Source organism: Sordaria macrospora, chromosome 2 (assembly GCF_033870435.1).
Source record: "Sordaria macrospora chromosome 2, complete sequence".
Taxonomy (NCBI): Eukaryota; Fungi; Ascomycota; class Sordariomycetes; order Sordariales; family Sordariaceae; genus Sordaria; species Sordaria macrospora.
Genome location: NC_089372.1, coordinates 6,077,616 through 6,090,858, shown reverse-complemented (window position 1 = coordinate 6,090,858; position 13,243 = coordinate 6,077,616). Strand labels below are relative to the sequence as shown.

Sequence of the window (13,243 nt, the reverse complement as noted above, 5' to 3'; positions counted from 1 at the left end):
TTCAGCATCCTCTCCTCTGGTTGCAAGGTCTCTCCATATCGTCGATTGTAACACCACGTGGACTCCAACAAAATGCGTCTCTTCAGTCTCTTCGCCATGGCAGCGGCCCTTTTGGGTGCCGGTAGGTTAATTCCCCTTCGTGTTTCCGCCATGACAAGTAATGTAGCTAACACTAGTCACAGATGTCCATGCCGAAGTCGTAAAGCTCCCTCTTCCCAAAAGCTGCAGCGGCGTCCCCAACATGCGCTACCAATACACAGTCAACTCCGGCTGGACCGTCATGAAGATCGCCGGCAGCTTGAAACAAGTACGAACCGTCATCTGGGACACCGAAGGCAACATGCTTGTCCAGCAAAACACCAGGGGCGTCTCCGTCCACACTTTTGGTGCCGATGGCTGCGTCAACAGCACCAACATGCTTATATCTGGAGGTGGTCTCAACCATGGCTTGGACCTGACACCCGATGGCAAGACCCTCTACGCTTCCTCCGAGACGACTCTCTACAGCTGGGCGTATGATGCTCTCACTCGCAAGGTCAGCAACCAAAAGACCATTGTCAAGGGCATGTCGACGGGTGTCCACTCGTCTCGTGCCGTTAAGGTTGTCCCAGGTCAGCCGAACCTGGTCCTGCTGCAAGTGGGCAGCAACTCCAACTTCGACATGGCTTCGCAGCAGCCGTCGACTGGTCGTGCTTGCATCAAGGTCTTTGACACCAACAACGTTCCCTCGGGTGGCTACAACTATAACACACAAGGAGAGATGTTTGGGTATGGTCTGAGGAACGAGATCGGCTTTGTCCCTGATCCGAATGGTGTCTTCTGGGGTGTCGAGAACAGCGGCGATGCGAGCAGCCCTCTAATCCCCTCCTTTTAGCCTCTGCTAACCTTGTACAACAGGACTTTACTCGCACCGAAAACGGTCAACGCAAGGACATCCACACCAATAACCCAGCCGAGAAGCTCAACAACCGTAAGCCCTTTCCTTCCCTCCATTCCTTCAACCACCACTAACCCCCTTCCCCCACCAGTCGGCGACCCCCGCACCGTCCGCAACGCCTGGTACGGCTACCCAACCTGTTTCTCAGTCTGGGACCCCTCCTCCTTTACCAACGGTCTCAAAACCGGCCAACACTTTGTCACGGCCCCCAACTCTTCCTACAACGACGCCACCTGCAACGGCAAAGCCATCGCGCCGCGGCTCACCTTCCAAGCCCACTCCGCGCCCATCTGGAACACCTTCGACACAGACGCCAAGAACATGTACATCACCTTCCACGGCTCGTGGAACCGGCAGCCGCCTACGGGCTTCAAAGTCGTGCAGGTGCCGTTTACCAGGTTGGCGGATGGGAGTTATGATCCTGTTGCTCCAGCCGACTCGAGAACGGGGTATACGGATATCTTCAGCGCGACGAATCCGGGGAGTTGTACCGCGAATGGACTCACGCAGAGTAGCTGCTTTAGGCTGACGGCTGCTAGTTGGGATCCCGCGGGCAGGGGACTTTTTGTGGGGAGCGATAATAGTGCCGAGGGAGAGATTTATATCTTGAGTCCCAAGTCATAAAGGACGGGCATGCAATGTAGGTATGAAGCTGAGGAACAAAGACAGCTTAGGGTTTGGTCAGCCAAGCGGTCATCTCAAAGTGTTCTTCGTGCTGGTAGTCCTGCCAAAAAACTGGATGTGTCTCCAGCGTGTTTTGGTCCACTTCAGTGACACTGAGCCGTCTATGCTAGTACCGGTACACAGCCATTCTCTCGGAGATATAGAGAGACCTTTCACATGTCTCCTCTTTGTATCCCGTTGTGCATGGTCACTTTCACGTAGCAGTTCCTCATTTAGGGGTGTTTGCGTCGCACTTTGTTCAGCACCCCGTCCTACAAGTTGCCGTCTGGTCCCACAGAAAGGCATCCACTCCGCCTATAGCAGGCTCCGGCTATGTGAAAATGAAGCACAGAGGTATCACTTTGCACATGAGCGATGTAAATAGCAGGTCCAACGCTTATAATGGTATAGGAAAACATAAGGAAACCGTCCCCCTTTACTGTAATTCCATCAAGTTGCATCCCTGTGACGAACCGTTACAAGCACAGGAGTATTATTGCTGGGATAGAACAATAGAGTAACAGAGTAGTAGCCGAAAGGTACTGGTAGATTGTGATAGCTATTGCTTGCTGAAGAGCCCAGTATTCAGAAGGCCTGGGAGGCCTTTATATACTGGTCCTTCAGTATGCGCCCCCTTGGCCGTGGCCGCGGCGCCCGGCGCGGCTCTGATTGGTCTATCTAACTTCTTACATAGGTGATCCCTTATTGGATTGTAACAATCCCGTCATACCATCGTGGTCCCTCTTTATCAACCTAATACGAGAAAGCAAAGAAAACATTCAGTGAACCATTGCCTTCCAGTTTAGATCCTTAAATCCACCACAGGCCGTCCATTCCCCATCGCATGCCTACATTTGACCTTCCACCGTTCTAAGTGACTGAAGAGCCTCTCCGTCTTCTTCTTAGTGAGCGTCGGACCACGGCGTAGCTGTTCTTCTTACAGAGCGCAGGAAATTTTGCATCATCCTCGAGGGCTTTGGCTCCAGCGCTCTGTGTTTCGGAAAGGAAGACTCCATGTCCTCGATAGTCTTGACTTTTTGGCTCAAACTGTCCATATGAAGCTTTTTGAAGATGGCTTCCCGGATGTTGTTCGACGGAGCGGGCCTAGGAGTCTCGGCGGACGGCTGGGGAGAGTCTGGCTGCTTTATGTCCGCTGCCTGTGCTGGTTGTGCTGGTTGAGCTGGTTGTGCTAGCTGTAGTGGCTTCTTCCCAAAGTGTGGTTTTCGTGGGAGCATCTGCACAACATTGCCGGGATGCCTGTCTGTACCAAATGGGACGACCATGTGTTGTGGTTTCTGAGGCTCGAGAAGATTGTTTGAACGCAGCGGGAACTCCACCTTCATAAACAGAACTCGAGCAATGGCTATGTCCAAAGAGTCGGCATCGATGAACCATGGGTTTCTTGAATCCTCGTATGGTTCCAAGATAGACCGACGACATCTGTATGACTTGATAGTCTCGACGAATGACCGTTTTCTCATGTACTTGGGCCAGGTATTGTGTTCATTGTATAGATGAAGTACGATTGGAGCATCAGGATCGGGTGGTTGATCGTCAGCAATCTGCATATAAGAACCTGTGTACTTGTTGGGCTTGTCTCTGTCGCCTGGAAACTTCTTTGCAAGAGTTGTGCACTTGAAAGAGGTCATCTGGATCAAAAGTCCCGTCAGCCATCGCAAGAAAGAGATGAAAACGGAGGAATACTCGCCTTCTGGCAAATAACGTAACCTTCATGGTCCGGATTGGTCAGAATAAGCACCGGATGCTCGTAACCATCATCGTCCAGACGACGCCCGTCTGATCCCCCTACTTTAAGAAGGTCAAGTTTCGGCATCGGTGGTAAAACCATGATCTGTCCAGCAATATTACTGGGATCAAGATCCGGAGCTCTAGACCGTTCTCTCCAGTTCAAATTTGACTCGCCTGAGCCGGCTTGGCGAGAACCATTCCACCGGGTTGAGGTACCGTTGCCATAATTGACGCTTCGGATGCTGTTACTCCGATGGTGGCCGTGGTCATCGTTTTCCTGCCTGTATAGAGGTAGATAACGATTCCTGGTTGTGCTGAGGCTGGTACGACGAGAGCCGCCATCATCCTCGGAGTATAACGTGTTGTCGATGGCCATGCTAATTGGCAAGCATTCGGCAAGACCAAACGGATGGAAATGTGGTTTGTGGCCAAGAAGGTCTGGTATTGAGGTTTCGATGTACGTCTCCAGATGTGCACATCGTCAACTAGGTGATCCGACCTTCTTATACGGCTCCATCCCCTTCAACAACATCTGTGGAGGTCCGTACGAGTGCTCGCGATGTTTCAAGTCCCCAAATCGTATCACGTCTCTCGTCGACTATGTTGCGTTTCGCATATCCATGCATAGCTCCACGTCGTGATCCACGACATGAGATCGTTGCGGCTCTTGCTGTCGTGAGGCTCCTGTGCGGCCTTTGTGTAGCGGTCCTTCGCCCTACCCCCTCCTTTGCACCCGTCTGCACAACCGCGCGCGATGTATGTGCAAGTTTGATCTCTGCGGTGCAGGTCTGACGTCCCATGTGTCGGGTGCGACGGAAGCCGGGATGCGGGAAAAAGGACCGAGCATACGGGACGCGGGAAGTTAACGACAACTCGAGGTGCACGTGTGGCTTGATCGCGTGGCGGAAGATTGGACGTCGAGTCGAGAAAGATTTGAAGAGAAACCTAGAACCTAAGAAGAAGATGGAAAAAAAAGGTTCATCGGTCCTGTACCCCCCACCTCCCGTCCCCAACCAGGGCAGATAGCGCGGAAGCGCTGAAGAAAGAACGCTCGGGTGAGAGTGGGAAGGAACGGAGAACGGAGGTATTCGGACCGAACCGCTTGTACTACTTGAATTGACGCATTATCTTCAAGAGTTCTTAACATGACTGATCCACGAGATTTGAAGTCTTTGATTCCAAATCATTATCGCGGATGTGCCATCATGATGCAGTGATTGACATCCGTTGCTCTACATTTCAACACCCACCAGTTTCATATTCGACAGTCAAAATTCGTTCCTAGTACCTAATTATCCAGAATCCCAACGCACCATTATACTCCTTCTCTAATTTGCTTCCGGTCCCTTTCACATCCCCTAGAAGCATCAAGGATCGGGCTCATCCACCTAAAAGGAAAATGTTTCCATAAAAGACCCCACGGTATCGTCCGGTGGCAGAAATTCCCCCATGATATCCTCGTAGTACTCTCTCCATGTCTTTTCTCTAATCTCCTTTGCAATATCCAATGTTTCCGAATCCTCGTGCATCCTGGATGCTTGTTTCCCCTCCTCCATCCTTTATTTCACGGATTCCGGCAGCGGCGGAAGCGATTCCTCTTCCTCTTTTCTCCATGATTTGCTCTGGAACTTACTGTAGTCCCGTCCTTGGGTGACCTTCAAATAGGATTCCTCATCTAGGACCCAAGCGTCCTCTGGGTCTTCTGGTATGTACGGCTCCAGGATGTCGTAGCGAATCGAACAGGAACCTTGGCTGTTGACGTACGAGTATTCCCTGGCCATGAGTCTTTTGTCTTTGAGCTCAAGGAGATCCTTGGTGTCGGGGTGCACAGGGGTCGGTTTTATGGGCCAGTAAGGCAGCCTTCTGCGGCGCTCGGGGAACTTGTCGATGATATTTTGGTTGTTAAAGGATGTCATCTGAAGGGGTTAAAGACAGTCCGGTCAGCATCAAGAAGTTTAAGCTCGTGAGAAATCGCGAGGACCGGAAAGTTCCTGCTGGACAATCAAGGTAAACTTACAAAGAGACCGCTAACCCGGCCCTTCGCATCCATGCCCTCGGTGACAATAAGGACCGGGTGACCAAAGTAAGCCATATGGAAGCTGTTCGGGAGACTTTTTGAAAATGTGATCTCTTTGGGGAAGCCACCTGATTTGTGCAGCGAGGTTGCACGTGCTGAGCCTGCATCCGAGCATGCTATTCGGCTGTTGTTAGAATGCTCGTCGAAAGGCTGAATCACGGAGTTGATTGATGTCTTAGAACTGATGGGTCAGCTACTTGATCATTGGGGACTGGACAAAGAAGGCATCGCCAACTCCTTATACAATTTGAGCACCGTGTAGAGCCGGTCAGTGGGACTTATAGGATTCTAATAATTCAACACATCGTACAGAGATGTTTGTTGTCACAGAACGGAGCGTTTCGTTGTCCATGTTCCCGGCCAGATGTTAAAGAGCACAACAACATGTCGTGATCCCGCTTGCCGTGGAACCTGGCAGCTCTTCAGCCTCTCCTGATCCACACTCGGCCGAGCCATTGCGCATACCTTTACGCCTTTGTTACGATCCAATCGTTGAGCCTCATGTAAGCTAGATAGATTGACCAATCAGATAGGACCCGATGTCCCGGGCTTTCGGGACCACGGGACGGGGTTGAAGACCAGTATATAAGAAGGCCTCCCGGCCTTCGTTATACCTGGTTCTTCAGCAAGCAATAGCTATCACAACCTACCAGTACCTTTTGGCTACTACTCCGTTACTCTATTGTTCTATCCCAGCGATAATACTCCTGTGCTTGTAACGGTTCGTCACAGCCTTGTAGACTCACATGTGTTCGATAGAGCCTTGTGCGACGTTTTAATATTGAAAATAAGAGTTGGATGACGGGTTATGTGGCTGAAAAGAGACCCCCTTAAATTTCAACTAGATGTAACGCTTGAAGATGGCTACCTATTTCGGTCGGATGATGCGGGTATTCGCTACCAAAATTCACTTCCTATCTATTCCAATCCAAAATGCTCCGTGGACATGTACCTGTGTCCACATCATTCAATCCTCCTCCCTCCTTCTGCGTCCTTGATCATCTGCAGAATCTAGCATGTTTTCCATGCGAACTATCCCTTCCTGTCGTTGTCGTTGTCACTGTCGTTGTCGGGTTTGTCGCGAGGGGGGGAAGCAAAGGGCTCGTGATCGTGACTTTCTTGTGAGGTGTTACGATCCACCCAAAGTTATGTAAGCTAGCTACATAGATAGACCAATCAGATTGGACCCGAAGGCCCGAAAGGTTCGGGTCCTCGGGTCTAGTACACCAGGTCCAGGGAAAAGCAGTATAAAAGAAGGCCTCCCGGCCTTCGTTTATAAGGCTCTTCAGCAAGCAATAGCTACCACAATCTACCAGTACCTTTCGGCTACTACTCCGTTACTCTATTGTTCTATCCCAGCGATAATACTCCTGTGCTTGTAACGGTTCGTCACATGAAGGCGCACAAGCACCGGACTTTATGCGTTCGCGGTTCAGACATTAAAAGAGACTTGCGTCGAATCCGGCCCAGGCGGATCAATCGTGATGTTTTCCATAGCACGTAGTTTTGGAGAGGGAGTGCGGTTGTAAGAAGGTTGGCCGTCGGAGGTCGTCACAGGATTGACGGAATGACGGAGATCGAAACAGAGTTGACACCAAGACAGGGCGTTGCTGCCAAGACTCGAGGCTGTGGGTGAGATCGGACCGTCCAGGGCGCTAAACTGGGTTGTTGTTGTTGTTGTTGTTATTTTTAACGTCTACTTCCGCCACCCGTAGGGCATGAGACGTGCCGCACCGGTGAGTCTAGCATACAAAATTAAGAGCAGTGCCCTAATTGTCCACCAAAACCATTAATCCGAGGGCAAACCGAGGCCTATTGCCAATGTAAATCATGTGTTGCCCATAGCGTAAACGCGGCCCAACACTTATAATCGAATCGCCCAGTGGGCGAGCCGCCAGTATATGACGGAACCTGTAGCACAAAGGAAAAGATAAAAGAAATGACAGAATCACTCCTCTCCGCTCTCGCTCTCGCTCTCCTCCTCCCGCAAGGCCTCCTCCCGCCTCCTTGCACGGTGAACTAGCCTGTCCAAGTCCATCGTAACCCTCTCAATGTCGTGGCCATGGCCAACCCCCACCCCTCTACTCCGTAAAAACCCCGTAAGGTTGTCAGCGGCGCCACCGCCGTCAGTGTGCTGTTGCCAGAGGGTCTGGCGCCATGCCTTTCTCGTGCAAGTCCACGAAAAGAAGTGCGAGGTTTGAATCCTAGCGATAAAGCGCTGCCAGTAAATTCCAATAGCAAGGGAGAGATTCTCCCGCGTAGCCGCTTCGCCCGTGCGGGGGGAAACTACATATGCCTTCCTGCAGAAAAAGGGATGGAAGGGATTCTTCCAGCTTCCACAGAAGCATGTTAGCAGGGCGTCTGTCCAACTCTTTTAGTTCGTCGTTAGGCTGGATAGAGACCCCCAACCGGTAGTCTGCATAAGACTCTGGCTTGTTCGCGGCCCACCATGCTTTGAAATCCGTACGCGCCTCTCTCTTAGCAAGTCGCCTTGAATGCGCAAGGGTAGCCAAGCCTTCATTGACTACCTCTCCCCCTTCCGCTCCGGCCTTAGCGAGCTCGTCAGCAATCTCGTTGCCCGTGATGCCTTTGTGGCCGGGGACCCAGCGGACGCTGACCAGACTGGGGCCATAGCCCTTACGGGTGGCACGGAAATCAAGGAAAGCCGCTTGTGACGACGCAGCTGGGGTTCCTCGGAGTCCTCTAATGACGGACGTGTTATCAAGGCATATCGTAATGCGTGGTCGGGCCTGTGCCTCCGGGAAGAGCGCCACAGCGGCCTTGAGACCATGCCGCGCCCCTTCCGCCTCCGCATCGAAAACTTCCGCTTGTTCTAACTGACCGCATCCGCGGCCGAGTTCTGTCTGTCCTTGGAAGATTACGTAGCCAAAGCCTACACACTCGCCCTCTGGTTTTTCTTCGGCGTCGGGGTCCTCCGCGTGCGCTGGGAGGCCCATCTGCTTAGCTATCATAGAGCCGTCGGTGTAAACGACAATCTCCAAGGGATCTAGTTGGAGAAGCCATTCTTTGAAATCCTTGGCAACCCTGTCCTTAGACGTGGGCGCTGGATCTTTGTGAGTGTCTCCGTTATAGACGGGCGGCTGTAGAACCGGCCGCGGGAAAGGCAAGGCGAGCTGTGCAGCCGTCTGTAGAGTTGTAGGGCGGCGAGGCAGGCCGCGTGGCGTCCTTCGGGGTTCCGAAAGACGCGGGACGAGCGGGTGGGCAGGATCTAAGGTGAGGAGGCGCACAGCGTGCCGCCGCCGGGCCGCTTCTAGAAGAAGAGGGACGGGAGGCAGGTTAGCTTCGCGGTAGAGAATGGCAAGGCGCGTCGTTCTCCACACTGGTAAGCTGGCGCGGATGGCAATGTTAACCGCAGTCTGAACTTTATGAACGAGGTCCGCCAGTCCATTGCTAACAAGCGGAAACTCCCCTTGTTTACGATGAAGGGCGTGCTTCTTATGGCCTGGCCACCAGATTTCAGAGCCAAATAGGGCCTTTGGCAGGACGACAGCCTTCATAACCTTCACCATGGAGCCTGGAGGGGCGCCGTGGTAGACTCTGTTGAGACCGCGTATGTGGCGGACTACCTGCTTGGCGGAGGCGAGCCTGTGCTCGATGTGGTGCTTCCAGTTCAGCTTGCTGTAGAGCCAAATCCCCAGCCAACGCATTGCCGGCTGTGCAGCCACCTCGACTCTTCTGTGCATAATGGTCGGGAAAGACGCTGTTTGTCTTTTCCTGGAGAAAAACTGAATTTCGGTCTTGTCCGGGGAGAACTCAACAGCGTTGTCTACTCCCCACCGGACCATGGTGTCCAGCTCTCGTTGAGCCTTCTCAGCAACCTCTTCGTTCAAGGAGCCAGTGACAAGAACTGCACAGTCGTCTGCATATCCAAAATGCTGCGCTTCGCTCTCCCCGAGGCGGTGGACCGGCTCTGTGTAGAGCAGGTAGATGATTGGCGATGCAGGTGAGCCCTGAGGGAGCCCGCATCTGAGACGGCGCATAGGAGTGGTCACCCCTGGGTATCGAACGCAGGCCATGCGGTCCGTCATAAAAGACTCAACCCAGCGGACCACGCAGTCCGGCCACCCTTGCTCCCGCAAACGTAAGACCAGCCTATTTGTTGAAGCCATCACATTCTTTGGCGTTTCTGTCTAAGTGGATACGATCCACACATAGCTACCCTGTATATAAACCACGTCGGACTCCGTCCTCCCTGTTCTGTTCTCTCTCTCTCTTTTAACCTAATTAATACACGAAATTCACTCCCACACTCAATGCCACTTGTGGTGTATCATTCCGTTACCTCCAACACTATTCACTAGGACGGCATCAAAGGCGCCTTTGACATCCATAGCTACTAGTGCAGCAACGAGTCCCTTGTCGAGTGCAGCTTCGATATCGTGAAACAGAGCTTCCACAATGTCAACGGCCGAACGTCGTGGAAGGGCACCCGCCTGCTGGGGATTTAAGACCCCATTAGAAATAGCCGTCCAAGCGATCCGCTTACCGATGAGGCGTTCAATGCCTTTTCCAAGGCAGGACAGGAGTGAGATGGGTCGCCATCCCTTGGCCGTCGTTTGGTCTTTCCCAGGTTTCGGTATCATAACCACTTCCGCCTGTCGGAAGACTTGGGGGTGGTAGCCGGTAGCGACGCAGCCCTGATAGAGCCGTAGGACAGAGTCTTTAATAGACTCCCAGGATGCTTTCAACATGCGGACCGTAATGCCGTCGGTGCCTGGGGAGGTATTGCCAGAGCCGCAAAGGGTTTTGTAGACTTCATCCGCGTGTACGACGGACGACCAGGGTAGGCGACGGCGTGGTACCGTGGGTACCCAGCCAGTTTCGAGGTCTTCCTCTTCGCTGTTCCTTTCTAGAAGGGCCGTGCGGAGTGCCTCCGCCTTGGCTTCTGGCTCGATCACGGTCTGCCCATTAATGACTAGTGGGGGGGCCTCCATCCGGTCGCGGGGCTTGTGCCACGCCACGATCCGAAAAATGTCCTTGTCGTCTCGCGCCTTCGTGATAAGGTCGTCGAAGAATAGCTGTTTTGCTTCTCTGACCACCCTTTTAAACTCCTGCCGAAGAGCTTCTATCCGTTGGGGGATAGGATTCGGGTTGTTGTGCCTATAGTTGCGGAACATTTTTGAGGCCTGCGCACACGTTTTATTCCACCACTTTGCGTTCTTCTCAGGTCTCAAGGGCCTGCAAGAGACTTGAAGGGCCTCTGTAAGGACGTTGCAGAGGGCCTCGGCGAGCTCGTCAAGTCTTTCCGGGGAGTCCTCGCCTGTAGGGAGGAGCGGGACCAAACCTATAAGAAACGAAACGTTTTCGGCATATAGTTTAATAGCCTCTGTGTCTTCTCGAAGGACCAGTCGACGGCGAGGAGGCTCGACGGTTCTATTGTACAAAAGGAACAGTACGTTAGTATTGTCGACCCAGGCTAACGCGACTTTTGGGCCCATTCAGGTTATCTTTCTGTCCCCTTTTGGTCCGATATCAAGGCCTCACTTGGGATCGAAGAACGTATACTGGACTCCATGGGATTCATCCACAGATCAGTGCGAGACATATCGCGATTTTTGTCACGTCATTTTTTGGTCAAGGCAAGCGCTTCCCTTGCACAGTCCACCCTGGACTGTCCACTCATTCTCAATTTACGACTCTCGGAGACAGCAGGAGCCCTTACGGTTGCAACCTGCCTCCCGTTGAGTCGTCACCAAACAGCAAGTGTATCCCATCCAAAATTCCATCCCAATAGCAAGTGTATCCCATCCCGAGTCAATAACCAGGGTATCAAAGCCCCGCATAATCCGCTGCCCAATTCAGCCCAGATCGAGTTCCACACCATATGTCCGCTCCATAAACTCCGAACCAAAACGTCGTCCATATATCGAGCCTCAACCCAAATCCTCGTACAACCAAGCAAAATATCATAACAGCCTTCATGGACTCCAAACAGAACGCCACCCATGCCCCATGGAATACCGAGCCCGAAACCAAGTCCCCTACAGGCAAAACCAGCTCCTGCTCCACAAACCCCAAACAAGACACTGTCCATGCCGAGGCAAAGTCTTATCCTCACCCTAAGCATGGAAACCACCAACCCTCCCCGCAAAAGCAATATAAAACGCCGCCCATGCCGAGTCCACAGCCGTGCCCTACATATCTCCTCCTACAAGCAAGGAACCACCCACTCAATACTTCAAACTCCAAACCAAAACGTCTCCCATAATGTACCCAGCCCAACAGCAAGTCCTCCATACAAGCAAAACCCCTAACACAAGCCATGAATGCCATACGAAACGCTACCTATCTACCTTACCTACCTACCTATCTACCTTATCTACCTACCTACCTACCTACCTATATAGCCCCGGACTCCTCCCATACCTACCTCATCCTCCACTGCTTTCATAAACAAAAACGCGTGGATTGCGTTTTCGGTCACCCATCACCATCATCGCTGGCACTCCGGCACAACCTGCTGCCGTCACTCAGCAACACTGACCTATGGCCGCTGCCACCACTCATGATGTCTTCATCTTTGCCTGGCCCTTGGGCTTCTTCGTCTTTCTCTCCTTCCATATCCCCTTGAAAATCGTCCCCCACTTGAGGACGACATCCGAAGGAGGAGGTCGGTTCTTCATGAAGAGGACAAGCGTCCGGTACGAAAGCTCGTCGATGGAGTAGTCCTGCGAGGGACGTCCTCCATCCCTGTAGGGCTCAAGGCAGTCGAACCGAGTTGTGCGCAGGACCATCGTGTTGACGTACGACGATCTTTTCTTGCTGTGCGGCATCTTGGTGGTCTTGACCAAGAAGTTCCTGATCGGGTCGTCGGGGTGCGGCTCAGTTCCTTCGATGGGAAGGAAGTAGGACCTGGCCTGCTTGGCAAGCTCAGGTCCACGATCAGAGCCATTCTCCGGGATTCTCTCCGAGAGATTCAGCCCGCTGAACGAGGTGCAGACCAGGAAGTTAACCGTGCCGTCGTCTTTCACCTGCGGTGACATGATGAGAACGGGATGAGGGACCGTCAGGCCGTCCTGAGGTGTCATCGCCTTCAAGGCCGCGTTGCCAGCCCACAAGATACAACCTGCGAGGTCCTGGTTGCCGCACGTCAGGTCCCTCGAAGGCTGGTGGGTGATATAGTCCTCTTGGTAGAGGGGTGCTACAATTTTGGGTTGTGGTGTCAGCCAGAAAGCTCAGAGATGACCGAGGAAGGCCGGATGAGACCCTTCCAAGAGATTGTTGATGTGTGAAAAGGGGCTGCACCCACCGTACTGGCCGTTGTTGAGAAGGCGGCGCTTGGTAGGTCTCGGGACCTCATCTTTGTCGTTGTCGTGGGCGCGGGGGCGCCTGGTACCCGCCAGTGGGGCAGGGTGGGCAGGGGCAGTCGCGGCTGTGTTGGTTTTGTCGACCTGCTCCGACAACATGTTAGCGATAAAGTCCAGGTCAAAAACGGAGGTGAGGAGAGGGGATTGGGGAGGGAAAGGGGAAGGGGATGGGGAGAATCCTGTTGGAGCCCTTGGGTCCATGATCGTTGGTGAGGTTGCTGGAGATGCCCTTCTTGGGCTGGGAGATGGTGGAGGGGATGGAGAGGCGGTTAACGTGTAACCGGGAGAGAGAGAAAAAAAAAAGCTTGTGGTAGCCGCGAGGCAGAAGTTGAAGAGCTGATGCTGGTGAGCAGAGTAGAAGACAGGATCGTAACAAGCAGAAGTGCGAGTGTTGATTGCGTTTCTGGTGAGAAGAGCAAAAGGAGGGGTTGGAACGAGCAGATCTTGAGATTGAGAATAAGGTACCTCAAAATTCTTGAGCCGTTACCT

The 13,243-nt window shown here is 52.8% G+C and overlaps 6 protein-coding genes across 6 annotated transcripts; 1 reads left to right on the top strand and 5 right to left on the bottom strand.

Moving 5' to 3' along the window:
• Nucleotides 1–72: 72 nt before the first annotated feature.
• Nucleotides 73–1,561, top strand: SMAC4_08206 (uncharacterized protein; the record flags this gene model as incomplete). The annotated part of the gene is made up of 4 exons (XM_066090765.1): nt 73–121; nt 183–844; nt 898–970; nt 1,029–1,561. 4 exons carry the CDS (start codon nt 73–75, stop codon nt 1,559–1,561), a joined length of 1,317 nt encoding a protein of 438 aa, XP_065946311.1.
• A 941-nt stretch (nt 1,562–2,502) lies between these two features.
• SMAC4_08207 (uncharacterized protein) lies at nt 2,503–3,725 on the bottom strand (the record flags this gene model as incomplete). The annotated part of the gene is made up of 2 exons (XM_003347176.1): nt 2,503–3,249; nt 3,324–3,725. 2 exons carry the CDS (start codon nt 3,723–3,725, stop codon nt 2,503–2,505), a joined length of 1,149 nt encoding a protein of 382 aa, XP_003347224.1.
• Nucleotides 3,726–4,908: 1,183 nt separating this feature from the next.
• Nucleotides 4,909–5,541, bottom strand: SMAC4_08208 (uncharacterized protein; the record flags this gene model as incomplete). Its single annotated transcript, XM_024655890.1, has 2 exons — nt 4,909–5,212; nt 5,462–5,541. The coding sequence occupies 2 exons, from the start codon at nt 5,539–5,541 to the stop codon at nt 4,909–4,911; spliced, it is 384 nt and encodes a 127-aa protein (XP_024511710.1).
• A 1,697-nt stretch (nt 5,542–7,238) lies between these two features.
• On the bottom strand, nt 7,239–9,475 carry SMAC4_13347 (uncharacterized protein; the record flags this gene model as incomplete). Its single annotated transcript, XM_066091384.1, has 1 exon — nt 7,239–9,475. One exon carries the CDS (start codon nt 9,473–9,475, stop codon nt 7,631–7,633), a length of 1,845 nt encoding a protein of 614 aa, XP_065946310.1. The 3' UTR covers nt 7,239–7,630.
• A 222-nt stretch (nt 9,476–9,697) lies between these two features.
• On the bottom strand, nt 9,698–10,564 carry SMAC4_13346 (uncharacterized protein; the record flags this gene model as incomplete). Its single annotated transcript, XM_066091383.1, has 1 exon — nt 9,698–10,564. One exon carries the CDS (start codon nt 10,562–10,564, stop codon nt 9,698–9,700), a length of 867 nt encoding a protein of 288 aa, XP_065946309.1.
• Nucleotides 10,565–11,950: 1,386 nt separating this feature from the next.
• On the bottom strand, nt 11,951–12,955 carry SMAC4_08218 (uncharacterized protein; the record flags this gene model as incomplete). Its single annotated transcript, XM_003347186.1, has 2 exons — nt 11,951–12,588; nt 12,697–12,955. 2 exons carry the CDS (start codon nt 12,953–12,955, stop codon nt 11,951–11,953), a joined length of 897 nt encoding a protein of 298 aa, XP_003347234.1.
• Between the last annotated feature and the right edge of the window lie 288 nt (nt 12,956–13,243).